Source organism: Delphinus delphis, chromosome 12 (genome assembly GCF_949987515.2).
Source record: "Delphinus delphis chromosome 12, mDelDel1.2, whole genome shotgun sequence".
Lineage (NCBI taxonomy): Eukaryota > Metazoa > Chordata > Mammalia > Artiodactyla > Delphinidae > Delphinus > Delphinus delphis.
In genome coordinates this window covers 1,962,093-1,988,650 of record NC_082694.2, presented here as the reverse complement: position 1 = coordinate 1,988,650, position 26,558 = coordinate 1,962,093, and the positions used below count along the sequence as shown (strand labels likewise).

General features: G+C 54.0%; 1 protein-coding gene and 1 pseudogene across 1 annotated transcript in view; one reads left to right on the top strand and one right to left on the bottom strand.

The window, feature by feature from the left end:
* Positions 1–19,862: 19,862 nt before the first annotated feature.
* Positions 19,863–21,162, bottom strand: LOC132434759 (collagen alpha-2(I) chain-like; annotated as a pseudogene).
* SH3RF3 (SH3 domain containing ring finger 3) overlaps positions 21,161–26,558 on the top strand; it is a 201,219-nt gene continuing 195,821 nt past the window's right edge. Inside the window, exon 1 of the mRNA XM_060027650.1 lies at positions 21,161–21,682. Within this exon, the coding sequence (XP_059883633.1) occupies positions 21,161–21,682 (522 nt within the window). The remainder of the gene's footprint in view (positions 21,683–26,558) is intronic.

Here is a 26,558-nt window from a genome sequence, read left to right as displayed (position 1 = left end):
AATGCTAAATCTTTTTCATGACCTGTAATATTGTCATTCAGCTCTATAGCACAGATCAGTGTGCTTTTTTAATAAAGGAAACCACAGGAGTCTTATAAAACCTATTTGCACTGCATCAGAAAAATTAACAGAGGCGGGGAACACTGAACTTGGAAATGCGGAATATTGATGTCTTCGTTTAAAAATCAACAAATTCATTCTTCCATTAGACAAATTCATATTTCTACCATTATTCATGGCTTTGGGGAAATGGGGTTAGTGGTCCAAGAAATAATCACTCTGTAATCAGTGGAAACTCTCAGCATATGGGGAATATGATCCCATAGTATAAACATGTAAAATTGTCAGTTCATTGTGTCATATTTAACAAAGTTCATTAATGGGATTTTAGTTATGAGAACATTTTCTTTTTTGCGGCCACACGCCGTGCAAGACCTTAGTTCCCCTGACCAGGGATCGAACCCGTGCCCCCTGCAGTGGAAGCACGGAGCCTTAACCGCCGGACGCCAGGGAAGTCCCTATGAGAACGTTTTGAAGTTTACCTGAAAGCAGAAGAATCATCAGTTTACGAGGCTTACATGTTCTTGGGGGCGTTTAATTCCACAGCCCTCCCTCTTCACCTGTCAGGGATGTGCCCTCATGCGCCTCAGAAACTGTGGGCAGCAAACCCCGAATGGGTTAATTTTGATGGGAATCCCACCTGGCTGGCCAAGCTGCGCCGAGTCTCTGTCTCAGCTCTCCTCCAGGTGCGGCAGCCTCGCAGCTCTGTGTGGTCCCACCTTCAGCTTGACCTCCTGGACGCTTTTCTAATCTACTCCCTCCATCCCACTGACCTCCCTACTCCAGGTGACCTTCCTGTTCCAGGTGACTTCCCTGCTCGCTCAAGCTTGGAAAGCTCTGTCATGCTCCAACCTTAGGGCATCCTCTTTGGGACAGAGTTGGAGGCCGGGGGTGGCTTCCGCCCAGGGGAAGATACAGGGGGCCGTGTGGAGAGGGTGGGATGGAGGGTCTCTCCCGGTCCTTCTCTCTCCGCTCTCCTGGGGTTAATCCACACTCGGTTCCATCTCTCACCTCCTTGGAGAGCATCTCTCACCTCTGATTTCCGTCTTCACTTCTTCCTTGAGTTCCTTTGCTCCCCCCAGTTATTTCCATCTGCAAAGCCTACCACAGCTTTGGATCTGAAACATCTAAAACCAGACTCAGCATCTTGAGTGAGTGTAAGACTTACTGGTGAAGGAAAGACAGCCCCCACTGTAACTGACATTTCCCTGGAGTGGGAATGGGGAGAAATGTGCTGTCTTAGAGACTTCATGATTACGCTACTAACAAATGGTCACATACTATCAATACTGTGAGTTTCATGAACTTTAGAAATGAGTTTTATTGCATTGTTTGCATGTAATAATTACACACATATATGAAAAATAGTTGTTTGTATGTATGCAAGTGCTTGAGACAGATACAGAATCAGGAACTACTCATAATAACTGCCTTAAATTCTTTGGTCCACATACTAAATAAATATTACTGAGTAAAGGAATTCACTTTATTATATAATTCAGCCAACACTTATGAAGCACCTCTGCTCGGCCAGGCCCCGTGATAGGAAGACAGCTCCCACATCCAGCTATGTCCGATGTTCAACCGCACGGGCTCCTGGACGAGGGGGTGGGTGAGGACTTCAGTCCAGTCCATGCACAGCTGGCCACCCTCATGAGTGGGGTTTTCTCCACCCAGACGAGGCACCTTTGTGCAACATGTGTGAGGACTAACCGTGGCCCTAGCTGGGAACTGCCACTGCAGAGGTAAATAAGGTGAAGTTTGTCCCCGGAATCTGCAGGAGGCCTGGAAACACGTTGCCTACCCAGAGGCAGGTAGCGCAGCAGCTTCCTGAATTAACGAATAGCCAGGAATGACTTCTAACTAGTCATTTGTATGCCACTTTCATTTTCCGAATTACTTTATGAAATCTATTCACTTAAGAGGCGGTTTCTTGAAATTTTATTTACATTGTTCATGTGCCTAACTTTTATTTTTTAAGAACAGTTAATACAAGAGTAAACTTCACGACAGTTTACCTTTGAATTGCAGCAAAATCCCATGTTTGCTTAAGAGCACGTTAGTAGAAACAATGATTTCATGACATGAACGGATTTCATAAGCACCGTGGCACAGTTATCCAAATGTCACCTGGCCAGGTGTTGGAAGACAGACATTAGAAGGTGAAGTGAATGAGCCCTTGATCCAGGTGGAAGGCTCAGGGTGGAGACTGAGCACCACACTGAAATAGTTGGGCTTCGTCCCATAGTTACCGCTTCCCTGGGTTCACGCTGGGGCGATTTTAGAGTAATTGGAAGGATGGGGGCAGCCTGGAGCTGGGCTCCTCCTGCCAGGGGGCCACGTGGCCCTGGGGTCCCGTGGTGGTGTGGCCCAACCAGGGTTTGGGGCAGGCTGGGGTGGAGGCGGGGCAGGCTTCAGGGGCAGAATCTCCGCACAGCTTGTTGCCTCATCTGTGGGAGGATGATGAAGGGGAGGAATCAGAAGAGGCCCTTCCTTCAGCCTCGCTCCAGTAAGGAAACTTGGGACGGTGCTTAAAGGAACTTTATATAATAGAAAAACAGAATTATTTCATCCCCAAATAAGTTACTAAGGGGAGAGAAACCATGGGGTTATCTCTCATTATAGTTTAATTAGAACAGAATTAAAAAATAAAATTAATAAGATGAATTGCCAATTTTAATTGAAAAGACAGTATTCGTGGAATTGTCTTTATCTGACTCATTCTGTTAGAATTTTACAGCATCACCAAACCATAGGGTGGTGGAACCTAAACAAATGAGGGTTAGATTGTTGAGTTCTTTTCTCTCTGAAGTCCTCCTTTGAAGTGTCTGTGTGGGGTGAGGTCGGGGAGGGGGCAGGGGGGAGCTCGGGGGCTGGAGGAAAGAAGGGGATTTGACTCCTGTCTGTTCAGCCCACGTTTGGGCGTTCTGAGTGCAGTTAAGGCACAGTCTGTGTCTGGGAAGCAAGCCCGTAATGTTTTGATGGGAAGCACCCCAGAGTATTTCTGTCACACGAAAGGGTGGTTTCTTTTGTGCAAACCAGTAACTCTACCGAAGTCTTCATCTGAGCAGGACCCAGTGTGTTAGGAATGAGTGAACAGGGGGCCGCTCCCTCTGAGTTTTATCCCAAATGTCTGGCTCTGTGAGCTGTGAGGGCAGGAGTGGAAAGACCCCCTGCGGGAACCTCTGATGTGCGTGGGGGTCTCGAGTAGGGATGCCTGAGAGGCGGGGGGCCGGGAGCGGGTGTTGATAAACAGCCTGGAAGTGTGAGCGGTTAATGGGGCAGAGACAGCGGGGCAGGGGGCAGGTGATGTTCAAAGTACGCAGTTAAAATAGAAAGGGTACCAGCGCTGCGCTTCGTGTCCAACAGGAACGGTGTTTTGAGAGCACGGAATCATTCCTTTTCATTGTTCCCCTTTACCGTGAGGGCAGCCAAGAGGATGGCCACCCCCAGGAGGAAGGGCCTTCACGTCCAAGTCTGGGGGCTGAACAGAGCTGTCCCACCAGCACAGGTGACTGGACTTGGGCCAGGACGTGCGTCGTGGATGTGAGGGCCGAGGTCAGGGTGGGTAGGACGTCCCTCTCGACAACAGGGCAGAAGCAGCTGGACTCTGGGGGGGGACGCCCTCCCTGACGCGTGACCCCTGATGGGGTCAGGCTGGCTGCCTGAAAACAGCACGTGCGGGTGTGCTTGTGTTTACTTTTAACTTCCAGTTTTCTTGGCCTGGAAACCCTGAAGCTCTGACCAAACAGTTACTTTCGAGGAGATTGTGTTAACCTGAAAGACACTGTTTTCGACCCAAAACGAGTCTGTTGTTTGGAATTGGAAATCTAAGCGTCTTCCTTCCACCAAACCTCCCCACATCAGTGGGACTGGGGGTCCAGACAGGAGGACCCCCCCCCCACCCAGTTACAGGAAATAAAAGTCTAAGAGTCTTCAGGCCTCAGTCTGTGACTCTGTGCACAGGCATTGATACAAAATATCCAAACTGGTTTTTGGTTTTGGCGGTGAGATCATGGGTGATTTTTGTGTGTTTGTTTTTACATTTTTTTTAAGTTTGTGTTTGAATTAGGTGAAAATTTTATGAGCATGTATAGCTTTTTATTTTCCAAAACAAGACAAAACAAAGCAAAGCAAACTCATAGGCTATTTCCACTTGAACAAATGGGAGAGAGACAGCATCACCGCTTCACTGGTCCTGTCCTGGTCCTCCCTGTGGGAGGGGCTCTGGCTGTGCTCCAGACCCGTCTTGACCAGAGGCTTCTGTGAGCTGGGGCTGGTGCCTGAGGAGCCGCTCAGGCTCAGGGCCATGGGCCCTCCGTGACCCCAAACCCCTCCACGACTTTCCTTGGAGCCAGAGGGGCCTTTTCCCACTGTCTTCGGGGCTCCTGACTACCCGAGAGGAAAAGGAAACTCTCACTTTGAGCACCTGATGCCCTGCTCTGCCCCCCGTCCCCGAGGCGGCCCTGCCACGGTCTCTGGTCTCTCTCCGGACAGCTTGGTGTTCCAGTTACAGCAAACAATGAACAAACAGCTCCTCGGCCCAGCGGGACCCTGGTCCTGGGTGGTGGGAGGGTGATGGCCCCTCTCTTGTCGTCGTTTCTGAGGACACGCTACCGTCCCAGTCAGCTGTTTCTATCCACTGAAGTGCAACAGGATTTTATAGGTCTCTGAGTATATCTGCATACGCTGAAGAAAAAGTAATTTGATAAAACACTTAGAAATTCTGTGTAATCCAATTTTTCTAAGCATTCAGGCCATTAATTTTGTCCATAAATATAATAGCTGCTGCAGAATATTTTTGCTCTCTCTTGCTAGGCATGATTAATTTATTAACTTTTCAGGGTTTAGTCATATCTTTGGCATTAAAAATTAGGCTCAGACTCTCTCCCAAAAGAGGTAACATAACATGGTGGGGAGATGAAATTTACCCGTCTTGGGCAATTATCCGATGCTGTCCTGGAGCATCAGCTCAGAGCAGGGGTGAACTCTCAGAGTCAGGTCTCCCTCTGCGTTAATTTGCGGTGAAGCTGCAGCTGAGGCCCTGCCATGCCGCCCACTGAGCCTCCGGCCCCAGGACCACATGTCCTGCCCTCGGGGCCGGGGAACTGCAGGACGTTCACGGGCAGCCTCCAGTGTCTGCTCTTTTGAGACTTTTTATATTCCTTTTCCATTTTTCTCTTAATTTTTGTAAAAAGCGAACCCATCTTTGGGGGAGTAGGAACCTCTACAGGCTGCTGTTCTCCAGTCTCTGGGTGTCTCTGAGGCCTTTGACAGCTGCGTCCTGCAAGTGCTCACACCTTAGCTTTTCCTGTGGGTCCACCTCTGGGTGGATGGAGAGTAGGAGCGAGGTCCGCCTCACACAGAGTATCGTCCTGTGTGTGGACCACGAAAACAGTGGACCTGAGCAGTTCCTATGTGTTAGAAGAGATCCCATTACCAGGTCGGTGTCACGTTCCTCATTTCTGGACCATGCACAGCTTCCCCTCTGTTTCCTTTTAAAAGAATCGTTTTGTTTACAGTGTGAAATGTGCCCTTTGTGAATAAGATGGAGAAGAAAGAAAACCGTTTTCCCTGAAGGACCCAAGAAGGCAAGAATTTCAAACAAAGGTGTTTTGAAGTAAAGGTTTCCTAGGAGACTGTGGGTTCATTATGGGATGTTTGGAACCAGGGAGCGGGGGCAGTGCAGGGAGACCAAGGGCAGAGTGCAGCCGTCCTCGGCAGCCTGTCCTCCTCTCCTCGCCGCCCCCTTGCCCCCAAGGTCTGCTAAGCATGCCTCTGGGAGGGGCGCTGAGGTGTATTTTTAGGGTGTGCTTTCCTCAGAGCAGCCAACTGTCCGACCGTCTCAGTCGGGTTCACAGACAGCGAGCTTTTCTCTGCGTGTCCTGTCTGGAGCAGCCCTCCCGGCACCCTGGAGAAAACCCGAGGGACGCTCGGGCCAGGCCTCTTCTAGGGGCATTTCGCTTAGAATCTGAGACCAGAGATGCGACCGAGCCCCTCTTCCTTGGATTTAAGAAGCTCTCTGTGATCCGATTAAGTTGGTTTTCGTATTTATTTCCGTCAATGCCATGGGACTGTCATCATGCAGGCACTAAAGGGCCCCTCGATTCTGAGAAGGTGCCTCTTTTCTCTGCCGAGCTTTCGTGGAACACGGAGGTTTATGGCGCTTTTACATACAATCTATGGCTCACGCCAGCGCAGAAATGTCGCCAGGAAGACCTCGTCAGAACTTCAGCTTTCCCCTCTTTGGAGCTATTCTTTATTTGCTCAGAATAAACAACAAAATTAGGAGTGTGTGTGTGTGTGTTTAAGTGTGCGCTATAGGCCTGGGTGTCTGTGCAGCCGCTGGCCCCTGTGGCTCTCTGGCCCTTGAAAATGGCTGGTCTAAGTTGAGATGTGCTGTAGGCATAGATCACCCACTGGATTTCAAAGACTAAGCACGAAAAAATTGTAAAATATCTCAGTTGTTTACAATTGATTATATGTTGCAATAATAATATTGATATTTTGGATACATTGGGTTAAATAAAACAGTATTAAAATTAATTTACCTGTTTCTTTCTACCATACAGCTGTGGCTCCCTTTCTATTTCCCTTGGACAGCACTGGTGTGGGTAATACACCCATGGCCTAAACGCCAGGATTTCGAGGGGCTGTGTATCTGACATTCCCTCTGCAGGCAGCTAATGCTTGACTACGTGATCATTTTGGGTTCAATGAGTCTCTTGGACTCAGTATGTCTTTTTTACATGTTATGTATTGCATGTTAGCTAGATGTTCTTAACTGTTTTTTAAGAGACAACAAAGTGTTAACTATAAAGAATGTGGAAGGAGACTCTATAAGTTTGCTGCATACTTAGGACACGCACAGACGTAGGATGACCACAAAGGCCCCCCGGCCCCTGAAGGCTGCGTGACTGCAGCAGGGAAGGGCCCCTGCGCTCTCCCCGCCCTGGGTTTCTGCTGTGTGTCTGTGTGCCCTGCGCCTTCCGTCTGGGACCCTGGCTTCCCCTCGCCACATCCGGACACTGGCTGCAGAGGGAGCCTCCGTCTGTGTCGCTTGGTGGGCGCCTTACACAGAAGGCTCTGCAGCCGCCTCTGTTCCCCAGCTCAGTCTGCCCCACGCCGCTCTCTGAGCCCAGGGGGCTTCTCCACGCCAGTGGAGGTGGGCCCCCTCCGCTCCCAACCCGGACGACGTAGAGGAAGCCACTCTGCTCCCCTTTTGCATCTCTTATCCGCCCTGAGCTGCTGTCGCACAAGCAGCCTCGGGCCCCATCCTGGCCGGTTCCGAAGAAAGACCAGGCTCTGGCGTGCTTTTCTGCTTTGCTGTTAAATCTCCCCCTCCTCCATCAAGGTCACAAACAGTTGATTGAAACGTTTATCCCCAACCCAGTTCTCTCCCTAGAGGGGGATTTCTCCACTTCCTTACGCCGGCCCACTCCAGTCTCCACAGTGCGCAGGAATGTATGTGGAATGTTTGTTTTAGAATATTTTCTGAATATTTCTTGGCTCAAATCAATATTTGGTATATGAATCTTAGAAATACTAACCCAAGAGGGAGAGGGGTAAGTTACAGGAAAGAATGTGCTTTTCAAATACAAGAAAGAAAGCAGGTGGCTGGGCCACCAGGGTCCGTCTGCTCTCATTAGGATTGCTCAGGAAGACTTCGTGTTTGTGATATTTTAAATTCCTTTTCTTTGGGGGGTGGGCGGGGGCAACTGAAATTTCTGGATTGCTTCTGGACAGCTCAAGAGACAAATGGAGACAAACTCCAGGGAGAAGTGGACGGGGCTGACTCGTGGTTACTCCCCACATTGGAGGGTGCAAGGTGTGTGTCCTTGGGTCAGGACCCCACTGCTGGTTGTGGGGTCCTGACCATCTTTTAAAGAGGTTTGCCGTGCTCGTCAATGGGTGCTTAACGAATGGTGACTGACTGCGTGAATAATTGAAGGCAAGGCGATGTGTTTATTCGCTCGAGTTGGTTCAGCTGTGAAATTTAATCACTAACAGTAATCACAGTATTGAACCAGAATCACTAACATTGGTTTTCTGCTGCTCCAGGAATCCTCCAGTTTCCTAAGAAATGTCAGAAAGTCCTTCAAACTTAAGTTTAATCCCTTTTAATAAAAATAAGCCCAGATGGCGTAATTTATGGAGAGAGGGGCTATATTAGTGCTTTAAGCATGGGCTCAACGTATTAAACTGTTTTTACTCTGGGGAAGTCACAATTTTTCTTTTTTGGAGTAAGATTTGACTGAACATAGTCTGATTTTCTGAAGCAGCAAATGAACCAGTTCTTAATTCTGAATGTTCTCTGGGGCAAAAATGGTAAAACACAAAAATTCCCCAAATTTATTGGAACAGCATCTCCACGTGCCCACCCAGATGCCTCACGGTTTGTGCCCAAGAGCAGCAGAGATGGGCTGAGTCCCTCTCCCAGGTGTGACCTCTGGCTGCATTAACAAGAGGGGGAGGTGGGGTCTGGCTGACACCTGGCCCGGGGACTGGCTCCCTGGAAAGCCACCCCTGGCTCGCCCTGTGCTGTCCCCGGTGGCCCTGGAGCTCCTGGTCAGGCCAAGATTGCTCTTGCCCAGAAGCAGACGGTGACCCGTCTCACTTCACGCCCATCCCAAGTCCCAGTCCCTCGGGAGCTTCTGTCTGTTCAGAGCCGATCCAAGCTTCCAACGAGCTGGTGGAAACGCCAGGGCAGAGCCCGTCTGCAGGGGGCCAGGTCGGAGAGCCGGCCCTCCGAGGAGGCCGTGAGGACCGGCCCCGGCCATGCTGGGGGGCAGGTTCCTACTCTTCTCCGCCGTGGTCGCACTGAGCGCGGCCGGGCTTGCTGACCGGCCCACGCACAAAGAGGACACAGCAGCCCTCCCGGGTCTCGGCTCTGGGGAAGGGCTGGGCTGCCAGGTAGGCAGGCCTTACAGATCTGCCCTGGCCTTGGCCTTGGTCTGTCCTCAGCTCAGAATCTCCATCCTCAATCTGCACCTCGCCAGCCGCCCTCTGCCCGCTGTGCTCCTTTCCCGCCCCCTCAGTGGGCCAGGATGTGCCTGTCCCACTGTCTAGACCGTCCCCTCCCTCATGCAGAGGACCCTTCCGGCCCCGAAATCCATCATCTTCTCTTCTTGCTTTATTTTCTCCACCTGACAATTTAGCTACGTGTTTCTCTCTCGTCATATCATGAGGATTTATCAATTCCGGTTACTGTTGGACCTCCGTGTCCAGCTTGGTGCCCGACACATAATAGACGCTAAATCCTTTCAATCACGATGACGTAAATACTAAATAAGTGTTGATGGGAGAATCCGTTTGGAAAGCATGGACGTATCGGTCAGTGCTGTTTTTAGCTCTTGAGCTCTTGGATTGCACAAACCCGCCATTCTACTTCAGGTCCGCCCTCAGACGGGCGTCTGGGAGTCTCTGCCCGCGAGGTGGGCCAGGCACACCACTTTTCCTCTGGGTTCTGGGTCCCACCCAGCAGGGGTCTCAGCACCCCCGCCTGGAAGACCCCTTTATTCTTGTGCCCGGGGTCAAGCGTGCGGGATGCCCTGAGGGGGCTCCTCGGCCACAAAGTCTGGCATCCTGCCGGGACCGCCAGGGCAGGTCCCTCTCCCCTCAGCACCAGATCTCCTGGAGGTCCTGGCCTCTTTTTCTGCCTCTGCTCTTAATTGAGCTGATCTGTTACCAAGCTTCAAAGGGCAGGGAAGTCCCTCCCTCCCAGGGGACCAGGGCAGACTCCCTGGTCCCTGCCTCATACCTTTGTTTCCTTGATTGAAGTATAATCTGCATAAGTAAAACACACAGATCTGAAGAGTTCAGCTGAATGAGTTTGGACAAACACATACACCTGTGTAACCTCCACTCCAGTCAAGACCCCCTCCCTCTCCCAGAACCCCCGGCCCTTGCAGGCCCCCCGACTCCCGTTTCTATCACCAGGGTCCAGTTTTACTCATTCTACAATGTAATACTCGTGGGGTACACTGTAGGTGTTTTGAGTTTCAATAGTTCTTTTTATTGCAAAGTAGTGCTCTGTTGTACGGACGTACCTCAATTTGTCTATAAATAACTTCGAGTTATTTCCAGTTTTTTGCTAATTATGAACAGAGCTGCTATGAACTTTCTTTATCAGGATTTGAGAGGACAGAGGTCTTCATTTCTACTGGACAAATGGGAGAAGAATGGCTGGTTCATAGATCAGGTGCATGATTGATTGAATAAGACAGTGCTGGGCTGCCTTCCCAGGTGCCGCGTCATTATTTCCCTTTTTCCCTGGGAATGTGTAACACTCACTGTGCCCGTCTTCCTAACCTCAGCCGTGGCAGTGAGTGTGAAGCCTTGTCTCCTGATGGTTTTAATTTGCGTTTCCATGATGACCGGTGAGACTGAGCATGTTTTCATGTGCTTATTTTCTTTTGTGAAGTGTCTGTTCGAGTCTTTTGCCCATTTTTAAGAACTGGGTTGCTTACTGTATATTATTTTATTTTTCAGGGGATGAGCTTCATGTTCTATCGAGGTATAACTGATGTATAACGTCATGTTAGTTTCGGGTGCACACGCGATGATTCATTATTTGTGAACTCCGGCAGGATCGCCAGTGTCCAGTTACTACCCAGCTGCTCACTTTCTCGTTCCTGAGGTGAGGCCAGTTCTCTGGCAGCTCTGCGTGTTGCTGGTACTTTCCTCCGTTTTATGACTTTTCCTAACCGTCCGCCTGTCTTTTTCTGCAGCCTTGGCTCGGAATTCCCATGTGATTACCCTGATTCCAGCCACGCAGGATGGAAATCACTCAGGTGGGAGACTCTGTCCTCCCCAGCGGGGATCCTGAGAGGTGCCACGTGGGCCGGGGTGTGAGTGCGTGTGAGTGTGTAATGATGGGTGTGAGCGTGTGAATGACTGTGTGAGTGTGTACTCGTACACACACGAACGTGCGCAAGCTGAGGCCGGGCCCCCCTTGCAGCATTGCTGCGATTCCAGGGATGCTGGTGAGTCATGTGTGAAGGGAGGCTGCGTGCCTGGTGCAGCCCGGGAGCCTGCTTCACCTCCCGTGTCACTGCTGGTCGTGTTCTCACCTCTGTCAGGTTGGCATTTGTCCTGGGTGGGAGTCCACACGCAGCCTCAGCCCCCTGGACTTGGCGGGAAGGCACTGGCCTTGGGTGTGGACGGAAACTCTTCGGCTTGGACACCTGTCAAATGATCTTTCAAACACAGGTGCACATCGTCACGGCTAACAAATGCAAAGTAATTTTTTAAATCCCTTAATTCACAGTGACTTTGGAAATCATGAATGTTCTGCTAAGGATACAAGTCCTATTATGTGTGTGTGGAGATACAATGGGGGACACTGAAAGTGGTTAACCCATATTCTCAACATGTGGGTGCCCATCGCACCCCCGCACCGCACCCCACAGGTTGAAGTTCCGGGAACCTGGCCCGCCTCCCTCTGGTTGATTCAAATGAGGCGGGGAGGGGAGGGGGCGGAGACGGGAGCGCTCACGATCCAGCGGCCTTGCCGGCTGTCCCGAGCCGGCGGCCCCTCCCTCGTCAGGGCCCCAGGAGCGCAGCCCACGGTCATCCCCCAGGAGGAAGGGCCGGCAGGGGCCTGACGCTGGGCCTGCTGCCCCGCCTCAGAGGACGGAGCAAAGCCCCTCACGCAGGCCTTTTGGGCAAAGAGGTGATGCGGGAGGACTGGTCCCAGTCCTTCCTCCGCGGCCCTGAGCCCCACTCTGCCTCGGTAACAGCACCAAACACGTTTCCGGGCCCTTAAAGCAGACCCGCCGGAGGCGGCCGCCCTGCCAGGGCCTCGGGCAGCCCTAGGCGGCACCCAGAGCGGGGCGCCGTCTTTGACGCACAGCTGGTGAGTCTTCCTGAGTGTTCGCGCCCAGGTAATGACCCCCCGGTCAACACAGAGCACCCCGACCGCTGCCCCTCAGCCCCGCTCAGCTGGCGGCTCGGGCCCACGTACGGAGGGGCCCCCGCGGCTGGAGGAGGGGGGCCCTGGCCCTGGGTAGCGCCCCGCCCTTAGAGACACGGCCCTCTTGGGTGACCAGCTCGGCCGAGGAGCTCCGCGGCCCGCAGCCAAGTCTGGATGGGGCTGGGGGGCTGCGGGCGAGTGCTGGCGGCCTCTCGCGCTCGTGGGCCTCAGGGCGACCACCTGTGCGGGCAGAGCCCCCCAGCGCACGCCCACGCTGCTCCGTCCATCTGCCGGGTGTGCAGATCCCCGCCCCGCGCCGACCCAAGAAGGCCTGCCGCGCCCCGGGGCTGCCACAGACCCCCTCGCCGCGCCTGCGGGACCTGTAGGTTTCCCAGCTGCACTTGTACATCCCCGGGGGCCGGGGGTGGAGGGCGGGGAGAGCGAGCTACCCACTCGCCGGCTTTGACCCTGCCTCCAATCACAGGCTGGGCCTCGGGCGCTTCCAGGGCCCCCCAGCGGCTGCCCTCTCCCTGGGTCTTCCTTTCCCTGCTCAGGCGCCCTTGTGACGCCAGAACGCGGGACCCGCACAGCTTCCCCTCCAGGAGCACCTGCCGCCTGTCCCTCCTCGTGTGCAGGGCGGGCTCCCTGGCCATCTTGCCCAGCAAGGAGGCGGAGACCTGGCTGGGGAGCAAAGGGCTGGAGTGTTCGTGCCGGCACCTGAGTACACACACGGGACACGTGTGCCCCACACATGCACTACAAACCTCCGGCTTGCTGTCTTAAATGAAGACGATTTTCTTTCCTAACTTATGACAAATCACATCTAGTTAGTGGCTTGACTTAGGCAGGCTGGCTGAAAGGGGTAACTGCAAGTAACTGAGAAACCGGAAAATTGTTAGTGCCTTTAACAAATGGAATTTTTTTTCTCACCAAATACTAAGCTAAGGCTTTGTTTCAGGGGTTCAGTGATAACCGTTAACAGCGATTGTTTTGGTCTCGTACTCATGCCTGTTGCTGCATGGCTACGGAACGGCTGCCCCAGCTCCAGCCATCACATCCGTTCAAGGTGGTTGTGTTGGTTTCTGGCTGTGCCCCTCTGGGCTCCTTAAGAGAAGAGAAACATGTTCTAAGTGCCAAGCACTGTGCTTACAAGCATTATCTCATTTAATCCTATGGTAATTCTATAAGGCAGGTGTTACTGTTATTCCCATTTTAGACACAAAGAAACAGAAGCTGAAAGAGAATAAGGGCTGGTAAGTGGCAGAGTGTGGACAGGGGCCCAGTCCTCTCGATGCAGCCTTTTCCTTCAGCATACGGTAGAGCTAAGTTTGCTCCAGTGGAAACACAGAGCAAGTGTTTCAGAAGCTCTTTAAAAAGTAGAAGCCCCTTCTGGCTGGAGCAAGGAGCAGGGAGCTGGTGAGCGAGGGTCGGGCATGACCGGGGCCCCCGGGGGAGGGAGGATGTGTGTTCCACCGGCACCTCCTCCTCCTCCTCCTTCTGCCCAGGACGGTGACTGAATGGCCCTTGAGGCTCCAGCCGGAAGGCATCTCCCCGCCCCGGTGATCTCTCGCTGCTGGGGAAGAGCCCGCCAATTAACCTCACAGCCCAGAGTCCATGCCACCGCAGCCTGGAGACGGGAGCGCCTTACACCACAGGCGGAGGCAGGGAAGGCCGGGGCTGGCCAGTCAGCACTGGCTCAGTGTTCTAAACGTGGAAAGAGAAATCTTGGAAGTTATGATCTCTGGAATGAGTCAGTTTTCAGCAAAATTCTGGAGTAGACTTTTAAACAGATTTAAGTTGAGACAAAATAAACCAATTTTCTTTCCTGAGCACAGCCGTCTGGGTGTAAGACATCCATGGGGGTGCATTGATGGATGAATGTACCCGCGGAACCAGGGGCACTCCCATGGAAGTTCCGTACTGGTCCAGTTCTCTTTAACACTTTTTAATCAATAATTTCAGGGAAGATGTAGACAGGGTGCCTTAGAAATGACAGAACGCAAATCTGAGAGGGATAGTTTATGAGCTGGATACAAAGCAAAATTTCAAAACACGTGAAAGACAGGTGTCTGGGGGCTTAAATAAATAAAACGGAACCTGATAGGATTCATGTAACATCTATAACTTAGATTCAAAGACTGAGCTGAGATGCGTGGGCTCGGGGGTCCTGGTCCATTGCGGGGCCGAATGCAGTGGGCGGAGTCGACCACAGACCACAGGAGCAAAGGCGGTTCCCTGATGTCCGACACAACACCGTCGCAAAGTTGGGCGGCGTCCTGGTCGGAGCCTGTCCTCTGTCCCGAGAGCTCTGGGAAGTGTCTGGGCCCCCGGCTCCTGGTCTGACAGGCTCCTCACACACTAAGTCACCCTTTCCGGATTGAACATTCACTTGCTTGCTGCAGACCTTTGACTACTTTCCAGAGTTCCAACAAGGTTGGAACGAACAGAGTCTGGTACATACTCAGCACTTGGTAAATATTTGGTATTATTATTCTTCCTGACAGATTTGTGTAGTTTCCGAGCCTAAGGCTTTCTGAATGACCTCTGCCCGTCTCCTGGGCAGTGCGGCCGAGTGGGCAGGTGGTGGACCTGGAGCCCAGGAGCCCATCTGGGCCCACCTCAGCCATAGGAGCTGTGTGTCTCTGGGCAAATCCCTTCACCTCTCTGGGATTTCATTTCCTCATCCACTGGGTGGAATAAAATTTGTTTTTCTTTTTATCTGTCAAACTGATGGAATGAGCAGGTAGCATCATGTGTCAAAGTGCTTTCAGCATAGAATAGCTTTAAATTATTGCCTTTACATGGTGCCTTCTGCAAAATAGGAAAGCCTGCTGATGTTACCACAGCCGACACTGCACAGCGGTGGGGACCCCTTGCCGCAACTCAGGGCTTCCTTTCTGCCCGCGACCCCCCCCAGCCGCCCCGACACAGGTGCTTGAGAGGGGGAACTGGCGGCCCTTAAGACGCATCATACAGTTGACGTATCTCACTCATCAGCCTTTGCGCTTAAAAGTCAGGCAATACACTCAAGATGGTACTAATGAATTTTCTGTCTCGAGTGATTTTTCTCAGACAGACACCAAGGGAAAACAATCAAAGAAAAACCCAATAAAACAGATTATAAAGATACAAGGTGGGGATTGTGAGTCCAGGACCTGGACCTCCAGCTGTTCCTAAGGCTGCCTGGACCGAGGACCCCCGCGCGTTTGACTTGGGTGTGCGTCTTTCGGAGAGATCGCATTTCCTCTGAACGAAACAACAAAGGACGCAGCCGAGCTGCCAGCACACAATGATCTGCCAACGCGTGCCAGGAGAGTGGCTCCCCCCTCGCCATGCTCGTGGCAGCGGCCCGAGGGCTGTGATGGGACCTGCAACATCAAAGCGGGGGCAACGTGCTTGTGCCAGAGCCAGGGTCACAGCCTCACCCTCTGCTCAGTGGGGATTAAACCTGAAAGAGCCTTGGAAACGTGGTGAACGTAAATAGTATCCACCTGGCAACACTGTTCACACCTTTACTTCTGCTTCTGGGAGTCCTGTTCTTCCCTTGAGTCATCGCTTCATGCATTCATCCAACAATTATTTATTAGATCTTTAATGCTGCTGAGCAGTGTTCTAAGTCCCCAGCATCTTGTGGAAAACCAGACAAGGGACTGATAAACAAGTGAGTAACAGCGTAACTTCAGAATGTCATGGTGTTAATATTGTTAAACGCCCATACTGCCTAAAGCAATCTACAGATCCAACGCACTCCTACCAAAATTCCAATGGCATAGTTCACAGAGAGACCAAGCAACCCTAAAATCTGTATGGAATCGGGCTTCCCTGGTGGCCCAGTGGTTGAGAGTCCGCCTGCCGATGCAGGGGACACGGGTTCGTGCCCCGGTCCGGGAGGATCCCACATGCCGCGGAGCGGCTGGGCCCGTGAGCCATGGCGGCTGAGCCTGCGCGTCCGGAGCCTGTGCGTCCGGAGCCTGGAGAGGCCACAACAGTGAGAGGCCCGCGTACCGCAAACAAACAAACAAACAAACAAAAAAACCAGAAAAATCAGTGTTTAAAGTATGCGTAGTCCTGCGGGCAGGGTCCACATCCAGCCCTGGCACCTGGGGAAGACGAAATAGGTACCATTTACGGGAAGTGGGAGGGGCTGATGATAAAGCCAATGGAGGCCAGACCCAGCGGAGTCCGCACAGGGCCCGCAGCCTCCGGGCTGCAGGAGGCCGGGTGAGAGGCTGGGGGGTGTGCACATCCCGATATGGAGTCTGTGAGTCCATCTGAGTCCCCTCTGCTGCCTTCATGGGGCTTTTTGGGGAAGCCTCATCCCAGGCACACAGAGGCTGTGACCCGGCTTTCCAAGGAGGGTCCCCAGTTCCTCTTCTGGGGCCCATGAGCGAGCGGTGTGTCCTGTCCGCTGAGGCGCACGCAGGCATTCAACACGCATTTTACCCAGGTTTGTGTGTTTCACCACAGCTCAGAGTGGAAATGCTTGGCATATTCACAATTCCAGCCTTTCCTTGGAAGGAGGTGAACGTTATCTTATCTGAGAAAAGGCTCTGTTATTCTTCCTGAGATTGATGATTCTTCATTAGCTCTATAACTTTCACAAGTATTTCACATTTTCCTAGAAAACGCATCAGTGTTATTTATAATTGACAACCTCCCCTTGGATGATTTAAGATGTACTCCTACCAAAGACATGAGTCCAGATATTAAATATTATTCAATGTCAATTACACTGCGATTATTCTGGAAGCTTTTCTTTACATTCAATTTTCATTCATTTTGCTCGACTGTAATTTAAATAAGGGATTTCCTTTATTGGGTTAAACGTGTCCCAGTGCTTTAGCCAATAGCTGTGCAGAGCACACAGCTTCGAGCATCTTCTGAGATCTGGGGCCAAACTAAAATAAAGTGTGTTGTGTCTCCAGACTGGAGGAGAATCTATTATAATTCTTTTTTATAAAATAAATTTATTTATTTGTTTATTTTGGGCTGTGTTGGGTCTTCGTTCCTGTGCGAGGGCTTTCTCTAGTTGCAGCAAGCGGGGGCCACTCTTCGTTGTGGTGCGCGGGCCTTTCACTGTCGCGGCCTCTCTTGTTGCGGGGCACAGGCTTCAGACGCGCAGGTTCAGTAGTTGTGGCTCACGGGCCTAGTTGCTCCGCGGCATGAGGGATCTTCCCGGACCAGGGCTCGAACCCGTGTCCCCTGCACTGGCAGGCAGATTCTCAACCACTGCGCCACCAGGGAAGCCCCCATTATAATTCTTTTGAAGACTGTGAACAAAAACATAGGCAATGGCAGGATTATTTTTAATACCTGAAAGCATTTGCAATATTTCTGTCACAGTGCTATGGAAACTGCAGTGGGCAACAAGGAGACGCCTCGCTCGAGTGCAAGGGTCCTTCCTGCAAGCTGAGGCAACGCTGACTTATTTCTTTAACTGGATGGCCCACTCCATCAGTTTGAGAAATTCACATTCAGGTAATCACTCAAGCCCCCACCTGACTGGACTGAGGGAAGCCCAGAGACTGGTCTTGGACTCCATTCCATGTCACCTGCGAATCCCCACCCCAAGGGGCAGGCTCTGTTTCCAAGGCCCCGCATCCCACAGAGGCAGTTGCCCTGGGAGGACCCAGCCTGCCAGGGGTCTGGGCTCAACCTCTTTTATACCTGGGGTAGCAGCGACCGCCGTCAGGCATTCCAGGGCCAGTTCCCGCCCGCAGGCCACCTTCAGCCAGCGGGGCTGCCCAGGGGGCACCTCCTGGAATCACCCTCACACTCGGGCCATGGTCCCCAGGCTCCATCAGTTTGAGCGGCCGGGTCCTGTGTCCTCCGAGCTGTCTCCTCCTTGGGCAGATGCTCTCTATTCCTTCATCCTAAATTCACGGACAAGGCCTCTGGATCCTTTTCCACCCTGTCATTAACATCTAGTCCCCAGAATTGGAAACAATCCTGCCGATGGGGTCCGACAACCTGAGGTGCGGTGAGATGATTCCTGCCCCGTCACATCCCCTCACGTATCCTAAGATTCCATCACCTCCCCAGGCGGCCACGCTGACACTCATGTTGGCCCATTGTGCTGTGGGCGCCTGAGTTCCCAAGGTCTCCTCATACGAACGGCTAAGCCAGGCTTCTCCATCATGGACGGATACAACCGGCTGACTGAACACGTGCAAGTTTAACTGAGTGATAGAAACCTGTGCTTGCAATGCTTCCGCTATTCAGATCACACCCTGAAGTTCCTTTATGCTGCAGCTCACCTCCTGTGGCTGCTTCAGCCAGAAACTGCCACCTGGGGGTCTGGGGGCCAGTGGGGCCACACTCACTTTGTTTGGCTAATAGGGTGTTTTTCTGAGAACTGATGCCGACCGTTGAACACAGGAGAACACACCTAAAAAGCGGTCCCCCAACTTCTCTGGAAAAGCAGAAAGGTGGGGCGGGGCTGGGCTGCCACGTCCACCTTTGCAAGGCCCAGCACAGCCCCCCAGGCCCTGCACAGCCACCCTGGCCCTGCCACGCAGCCCTCCCGGCATCTGGGGCCCCCTGGCCTGCAGCCCACTTGTGCTACGGGAGTGGGTGAAGGCAGGGGCCCAAGGTGAGAAAGGTGAGGTTCGGTGGCCCCGTGTTTGCCCTTTGTGGCTCTGGTTGTGTGTAACAAGGGAAGCCGAGTGCAGGGGTGGTTCCCTCTGCCCAGCACGCCACGGGTCCTGGAACCCTTTCCTCTCCTTCTGGGTGACCCCTGAGGTGCCGCCAGGCTTCAGATGGTCCCCCCCTGCGGCCAGCACACATTGGTCCAGAAAGCGACCACCTGGGCCAAGCTGGGTGGCAGGGCTTTAAAACGTCCAGCCCACCACGGTGTCAGATGAGCGTCTTTTGTCAGTGGCTGAAGCCATGAACGAAATGCTCCTGGAGTTTGACCATGTTTCCTGTCATGTGGGTTGGGAGGTAGAGGCAGCTGGTACAAGAGAGGGAAGGAGACCACCCACCCCGGGGCCCACCTGCAGTGCCCTGGCCCAGCTCTTAGCCTGGGGTCCTGATTCCCATCACCTCTTCGGTTCCTTTTAAAACCTTGCTAGAGCTGGTTTCTGCTGCTTGAAACCCAAAGCAGCCAGGGCACGTCACCCTAGACAGCCCCTGCTCTCTGCCACCCCTCCCAGCTTCCCCGAGTCCTGTGTCCATGCCACCTGCTTTTGGATCAAGCATTCTGGGTCCTTTGTTATTCTGAGTGCGGGTCAAAGGGTGGAAGGAGGGCCATGTGTGGCCCCTAAGGGGAGGCCTGGCCCAAGGTCTGGGTCCCCGGGCAGCACGGGAGAGATGCCTCCGTCTCTCACTGGCAGTGCTGATGTGAATAACCGTGCACAATCCGCATTAGGAGAACCCGGAAGGCAGGTGGGGCAAGTCTCCTGCGGCCGTCAGAGGTCAGGAGCAAAGTTTCCATGAACTGGCAGCCTCACTTCGTGGACCAAGGGTGTGACTCAGTACACCCGGAACACAGACGTTAAGATGTGCATTCAAATCGCCACTAGGCGAGGATTTGGAGGCTGTGTTTTCATTAATTCACAAATATTTATTGAACACCTACTATGTGTCAGGCATTGCCCTAGGCACTGGGGATATTACAGTGTAAAAATATGTGGCTTGCAGGGAGCTGGTATCATAGTGGACTGTGACCTTTTCCACGCATTCGGTTCTGGAGACAAAAACATTAACAAAATCCAGCCACAATGATTTCATAACTCTGAGCCTCACCTTCCTCACATGCAAAATGGGGTTAAAATAATTACCCGACAGGGCCGTTTAGAGGATTAAATAAAAAGATGCATGTTCGTGGCATTGAAGCCTCAACAACTATTACTTTCTTCCTGGAAAGTCAAAAAAGCTACACTTAGCTTCACAAACCGCAAGACAGCCAGACCGACCGGGAGTAGGGCCCTCGCGCCCTTCTGTTGTAGCCCCCTTTCGGAGATGTGCACGGTCCAGCGTCCTGCCCTGGACCAGGCTGCGCCGACCCCGGACTGGGCCCAGAGCGGCCACGAGGGGGCAGCGCTCGGCAGGGAATCTGTGCCACCGGCCGCGGCCCCGCGGCCCCCGGGCCTCCGTGCGCTCTTGCGTCGCTCTGACGCGCCCGAAGGCGGGCGCCGGGAAGGAGACCGCGTCTCCCCTCGCCTGCGCCTCCCGAGAAGGGGGTCGAGCGCGTCCCCAAGGGCGCCCTGCGCGAGGCTGGGGTCCGGCGGGCAGCGGCGCAGTCTTGGACGCGCGTCGCCGGGAGGACCTCAGCGCCCTCCCCTCCGCTTCGCCCGGCGCCCCGCGCCCACCCCGGCTCCGGAGCTGTCACTTCCGCGCGCCGCCGGGTAGGGGACCGGGCCGTCGTCGAGGAGGATGCCCGGGTGTTGGCTGCGTCCCCAGACTCCTGGCCGGCGCTGCCCAGGGAGGCGGTCCGCATAGCGCCGCCCAAACTTTCCTTCGCGGCGGCGTCAGGCGGAAACATCCCGCTCCGAGGCTCACGGAGAGCGAAGGGAGGCTCGGGCGCCAGAGGGGACAGGCCCGGGCCTGCGCGGGAGAGCGCCCCGGAGTTCCTGGGGACCCTGGAAGCGCCCTAACGGCAGGACTGGTGGCTGCGTGCGCCCAGGCGGAGGCAGCTCCAGGGCGCAGCTGCCCCTTCCCCGTGCCCCGCAGTGACCGTGACCTCCGCGCGCTCCCCGCGCACGTGCTCGCGGCCGAGGACGAGGAGGGGTCCCGCTGCGCCAGCTGGGCAGCCGCTCGCGGGCAGGCCAAGGGCGCACAGAGGCGGTGCGGGGGAGCGCGCACGCTGCGCCCCCGCCTTCACGGCATCGGACTGGCCGCTGCGAAAGCAGAGCCGCCGGGTGTTGTGCCCGACAGGCAGCGCCGCTGGATTCCGTGCGGGGCGGACTCGCGGAGGGACAGGTGTAGCCCGCATTCGGCGGCACCTCGCGCCGAAGAACTGGGTGGGCTCGGCGGCCCGGAGGGGGCTCGCGGGGCTCGGAGCTCCGGTCCCTGCCACGCAGGCCGGTTGGCACCACTTAGCGCTGCCAGCCGCACAGAAGGAAGTCGCAGCGCAGCCCGGTTCCCCAGCGGCTGCTCGGGCGCGACCCTGGCGCCCACGGCCCGCGGCGGCCTCCGCAACGGCCCCGGGACCTAGAGGTGCGCGCCGCCGCCGGCGCCGCCCCCATGCTGCTCGGAGCGCCCAGGCTGTGCGCGTCCAGGGCGGCCGCCGCTGCGCAGAGCGAGGGCGACGGCGACAGGCTGGGCGGGGACATGGACGAGTCGTCGCTCCTGGACCTGCTGGAGTGCTCCGTGTGCCTGGAGCGCCTGGATACGACGGCCAAGGTGCTGCCCTGCCAGCACACCTTCTGCCGCCGCTGCCTGGAGAGCATCGTGTGCTCGCGTCACGAGCTGCGCTGCCCCGAGTGCCGCATCCTCGTGGGCTGCGGCGTGGACGAACTGCCCGCCAACATCCTGCTGGTGCGCCTGCTGGACGGCATCCGCCAGCGGCCCCGCGCCGGCACCAGCCCTGGCAGCAGCCCACCCGCGCGTCCTGGTCCGGGCCCCGGCCCCGGTTCGGGAGCGGCCTCGGCGCTCGCGGGTCCTGGGGGCAGCGCCTCTGGCTCCCCGGTTCTCCTCCCCGCGGCGACCAGCGCCAACGCCAGCCTGCGCGAGCTGGCAGCCAGCAGGAGCGCGCCCCCAGCAAAGGTGGGTATGCACTTCGCCGAGGTGTGAGTGTGTTGGTGGGGGGAGGGCGGCGAGGAAGGGCAGGGGACCAGAGGTGCTACGCGATGGCCTTCTTTCTCGACTTGCTTCCCTCCAGGGACTCCGTGAGTGTAACCTTCCAAGTCCTACTTGGCAACTCTTGGACATCACGTGCTCCCCTCCCCCCCCTCCCCTTTGAACTTCTCTTTGGCACCTGCCGTCAGCCCATCCTCTCCCCTGGAATCCCCTTCCGCTTGCACTTGCTCTGTGGTGGCCTGTGCGTGTGTGGCAGCCCCCCGCCCTCCCTGAGGCGGGCAAGGCTCCCTGCCCCCCTGCTCCCCTTCAGTCCCTCGCAAGGCTGGGCCTCTTTCCCCACCTTTTAACTTTGCTGGGCCCTCCATCTCCCCAGACACAGCCTTCTTCTCCTGGACCCCCAGACCAGCCCTCCCCACACCCTCGCCCGCCTGGACTGAAGTTAGCACCTAGTGTTTTCCCAGGTTCTGGCAGCTGGGAAGATGGTGGGCCTCCTGCCTGGTGTCTGGCCAGGGAGGACCTGGCAGAGGCAACTGAGTGCCTGGGTTGCAAGAACGCAAAGTACAAGCTCCTTTAGCAGGAGGGGAGAAGTTAACCTGGAGCCCAGGAATGCTTGGCTCAGCCCTTCTGGACTTGGCCCCTGGTCCTCCCCTGGGTTCTCAGGCCCATTGTGTTTCCACTGGGTTGCTATTTGAGGTGTGTGTGTGTGTGTGTGTGTGTGTGTGTGCGCAGCTACATTGTACAGCATGGACTGCTTCTGTTTCAAAGACCTTATCTTGAGGGTTCCGGTGATTTGGTTTCAAGAGCTACTTAGAGTGTGTCATTTCACACCCTCGGCCACCTTGGGCACTGTTGCTGGAGGGAGGCGAGCCCGTGGGTTGCTGGTTTAAGTGAGAAACAAGGAACTACTCATGTTTTGTATTTTCTTTAAATGTAGAAAAGCTTGAAAAGATTCTTGGTTTATTGCAAATATCATTCACTTTAGAAAGCACAACCGTGTCCCTCTACTTTTGACCTTTTAAAGATCTGGTGGTGTATAAACCATTTAAATAATCCTTCCCAAATGTGAAGTGCTGAGGTGAGGGGAAAGTTCTCCATCCAAATTTCTCAGCACTGCAGTGTCTCTGAGGTTAGGAACTTAAGCCCTTGAGGGTTAAGCTTTGGAGTTAAAAGTCAGACTTTGCCACACTGGACTTTTCCTATAGATCAGGGAAATGGAGGCTCAGGGAGAATGCCCGTTCTCAAGTCAAGAATAGTCAAGGAATGTTTATAAATGGGGTCACTGCTGAAGGGGAGTTGATGTTAATTTATTTGGTTTTAATTGTGATTAAATCCAGCTACAAGTGTTCTTATTACAGATTTTCAAACTTTTCTTTCCTGCCTTGCTGTTATTACCTAAAGTATTATAATTAGAGGTCTTTATTTGCAAAATAACCAGGTTACTTCTTCCTGCTCGGAGAACTAAATGATTTTTGGAATGATGCTTCTAGTGGGGACGTTTTGTGAGTTGTGTTTGATCAGGAGGGCGGCGGGTAACAACTGGCCTTGAGGCAGCTCCTGGGCTCCGTGGCATTTGTGGCATTTAAAGACGTTTGTGAAGGAGCTGAACTTACAACTTTTATTCATAACACTTAGTACCAGGGAATTAATAATTTTTTGTCGCCCGGATTTTGGGATGATTGGTTGACTTTCTCTCGGGACACATACATACAGCTAACAGACTATGTCCAGGGCTGTCTGAGCCTAGCGGACTCTGGAACACATTTCCTTTTTTCCTGTGTTATCTCAGTGTGACCCCCAGTCCTCTCTTCCAGGTCCCACTCACCAGGGGGACTAAGCTTGGGTCCTAGGAAGAGTCTGAATTAAATCCGATATTACATTTGATGATTTTCAGAGAGGAAAGAAAAAGTAGTGGCCCTGTAGACTGTAGTATCATCTAGCCTTTAATCTACTGATTTTCAATAGTCATTGGGAGTCTTTTTGGGCAACCAGACGTCCCGCATAGAGGGCTGCACTGTAAGCAGGTCTGTGAATGTGGCGGCAAAGCCTTCAACTGAGCATCACTTCCGAATAGGCTCTGGTACTTGACTGTCCACTGGATGAAGTCCTGGGCCTGGGTGTTGCCGCGTGCTGTGTAATAGATGGGCACTCGTTATCAACGGGTACCATATATGCCTTAGTAGTAGGTGACTGTAAATATAAGACAGTCCCATTTCCCATTGAGATGCTGCTCCAACCTTCCTTTGGGACGTGTGGACGTTTTGGGTGGGTAGATCGGCAGGTATCCGCTTAAATGTTTGTTAATTTAGTGACAGGTAGCTGCTGGGAATGTACTCACTCCGTTTGGTTCCTGAAGCACTTTCCACATCTTTCACTCACATCTTTCACCAGCGTTGCCTGGACCCTCCAGCCTGGTGGGCGGAGCTCTGCTTTCACCTGTGCCTCTGAGACGAGGCATCAGGGATCAGTTAATTATGCTGCCCCGGAACCTTTACACCGTGTTACGATGCCCAAGGCTAGCAAATGCTTGCCATGCTGTGCTGGCACTCAGAGCCGCCTTAGCTCTTTGAATGCGCTGCCATCGCAATTGCTGAGTTTCTTGGCCTAATCTGTTTTTTGTTCTGTTTCACAGTTTTGCAAGGTGACCCCTTAAACACCCTAACTACATTGATGGAGGTTTTCAGTGCAACTTGTCTTTCCGGGAGGGTTTTGAGGTTCTCAGCCGAGTAATTCAGAGAGTACTTTTTAATGTGTCTGAATAAGGCTCTAATATATCAGACAGTTCCAATTTTTTGTGATTATTTTGGTGGGAATCCCTTGCCTTGTATTTGGCGTACACAGCTTTTGCTACGTACCTGCACTGGGCCGGGCACCATCCTGGGTGAGCCAGGCGGGTGTGTCCCCTGATGGAGCTGGCGTTAGGGGCCGAAGCCGGTGTGCTCTCAGGAGGTTCCTGTGGGCACGGGGCAGGTGTCGGCCAGAGTTCTGTGAAGGTTAAAGGGAGGACGTCATCACAATCAAAGACCTCTGGAAGGCTTGGGTAAGGCTCTTGCTGATGGGAAACAGAGTCAGAACCTGTTTAGTTTGCCTGCAGTTACTTGGGGATGTTTAAGTTGGAAACCTGTGTATCTCTCGGCCAGTGTGACTGGGACCCAGAAATGAGATAGTGGAGTGAATCACACAAATGGTGTCTATTAGACATTTTATCTTGCAAACACACACGTATAATAACTCGCCATTTTTTGGATGCAGGATCTGGACTGTTCTTTGCCTTCTAACCTGTCTTTCAGTCACAACCTATGATTTCCTATTTGTTTCTTTCAAGTGGACTGAGAACTAAGAGACTTTCCAAAAATTCTGAGTGGAGCACCTTCCAGATTTTAAATAATCCCCCCTCAGTGTGTTCTGGTTTTGTTCCTGCTGATGTGAGTTTTAAAGCTGTCTCTCTTTGCTGAGTCTTTCCTAAGCAGTCACCTTGGTTTTCCAAAGAGTGACTTCTTGTGCACTTAGATTTCTTTGGTTTGCATACTGTTTAATTAGAGTTTGTGTTTATATGTAAGTATGTAAGCACACTTGCATCAACATGCTTGGGAATCCAGACTCCCTGGGCAGGAGTGATGGCCTGGGCAGTGGCTGGCCAGGCGGCAGCCCTCCATAGGATGGACGCCCTGGCTGTCCGGTGCAGGGTTAGGGTTAGGACATTACTGCGTCGTGGGGGTGGGTGGCTGTGGCTTGGTCTGGGGTGTAACGGGGACTCCAGAGAAGAGGCCTGGAGGCCTCACGGAAGCCAGGCAGCTCCCGGGATGGCAGACAGTGGTGACCGTGGTCTCTGTGACGCCGGGGCAGACGCCGGCCTTTGTGACAGATGAGGCACGGCCAGTCCTTCGGGACGTGTTTTCAGAAGGGCGGTGGGATGCGTGACTGTTGATGGAGCGTCTGCCGTGTGCAGGGCGTGCCGGGCGGTGTAAGTGTGTCTCCTTGCTTCCCGACCGCAGCTCAGAGAGGCAGCTGGTTAGCACATGGGAAGCTGAGCTCCGAGACCCCATCGCTCAGGGGCACTGGAGTTGGGGTGACCTTGAAAGGTGAACTCTGGACACACCGGCTAACTGGCTTCCTGGTTAGACGCCTCTCCCTACCACGAACCTGGTTAATCAGAGACCCTGGTCCGAAAGCAAGGGGCCTGGGCCCAGAGGTCCACTCTGCACGCGGCTGCAGCTGCTTCTGGCTCGGCTGCTGTGGGCGGGCTGGTGCGGAGTGCGGTGGAGGGGGTCCCCGGGGAGTGCGGTGGCTTTGGGGGCAGGTCACTGGCAGCCGTAGGTCTGGAGTCCGGGGTGCCTGGGGTTTGTCCGGGGCTCCGTTCTGTCCTCAGGGATGCGTCCTCATCCATCCTTCTGCTCTGCCACCATCCTGGTGTCACCCCAGCCCCACCCAGGGGTCTCAAGGTTAGATGCGGGGGCCTTGGGCATCTCATCCGAGTGACATTCCGAGAGGCCAAGTGGTCAGTCTCCAAGGTGGGGAGCAGACCTGACTTGGCCATCTGGCCGGAGCCCGGACCAGCCCACCTCTGGGGGCTTTGGGACCCAGGACCACCTCCCTCTGAGGCTGTGGCCCCGCCCCACCAGCATCCCGGACTAGGCGAGGGAGGGATCCCTGGGCTCCTCAGGGTCCTGTGAGGATGGAGGGTGGGGGACTTGGTGGGCAGCCAGGCCTGGCACGGGGTGGGGTGTGTGTTAATCAGTGAATGAGGGCACCTGTCTGCTTTACCGGGTGACAGAGGCAATGCAGGTGCAGGCTTAGCGCACCCTGTGGGCCGTTGGCTCAGTGCCACCACTAACATGCATCTCGA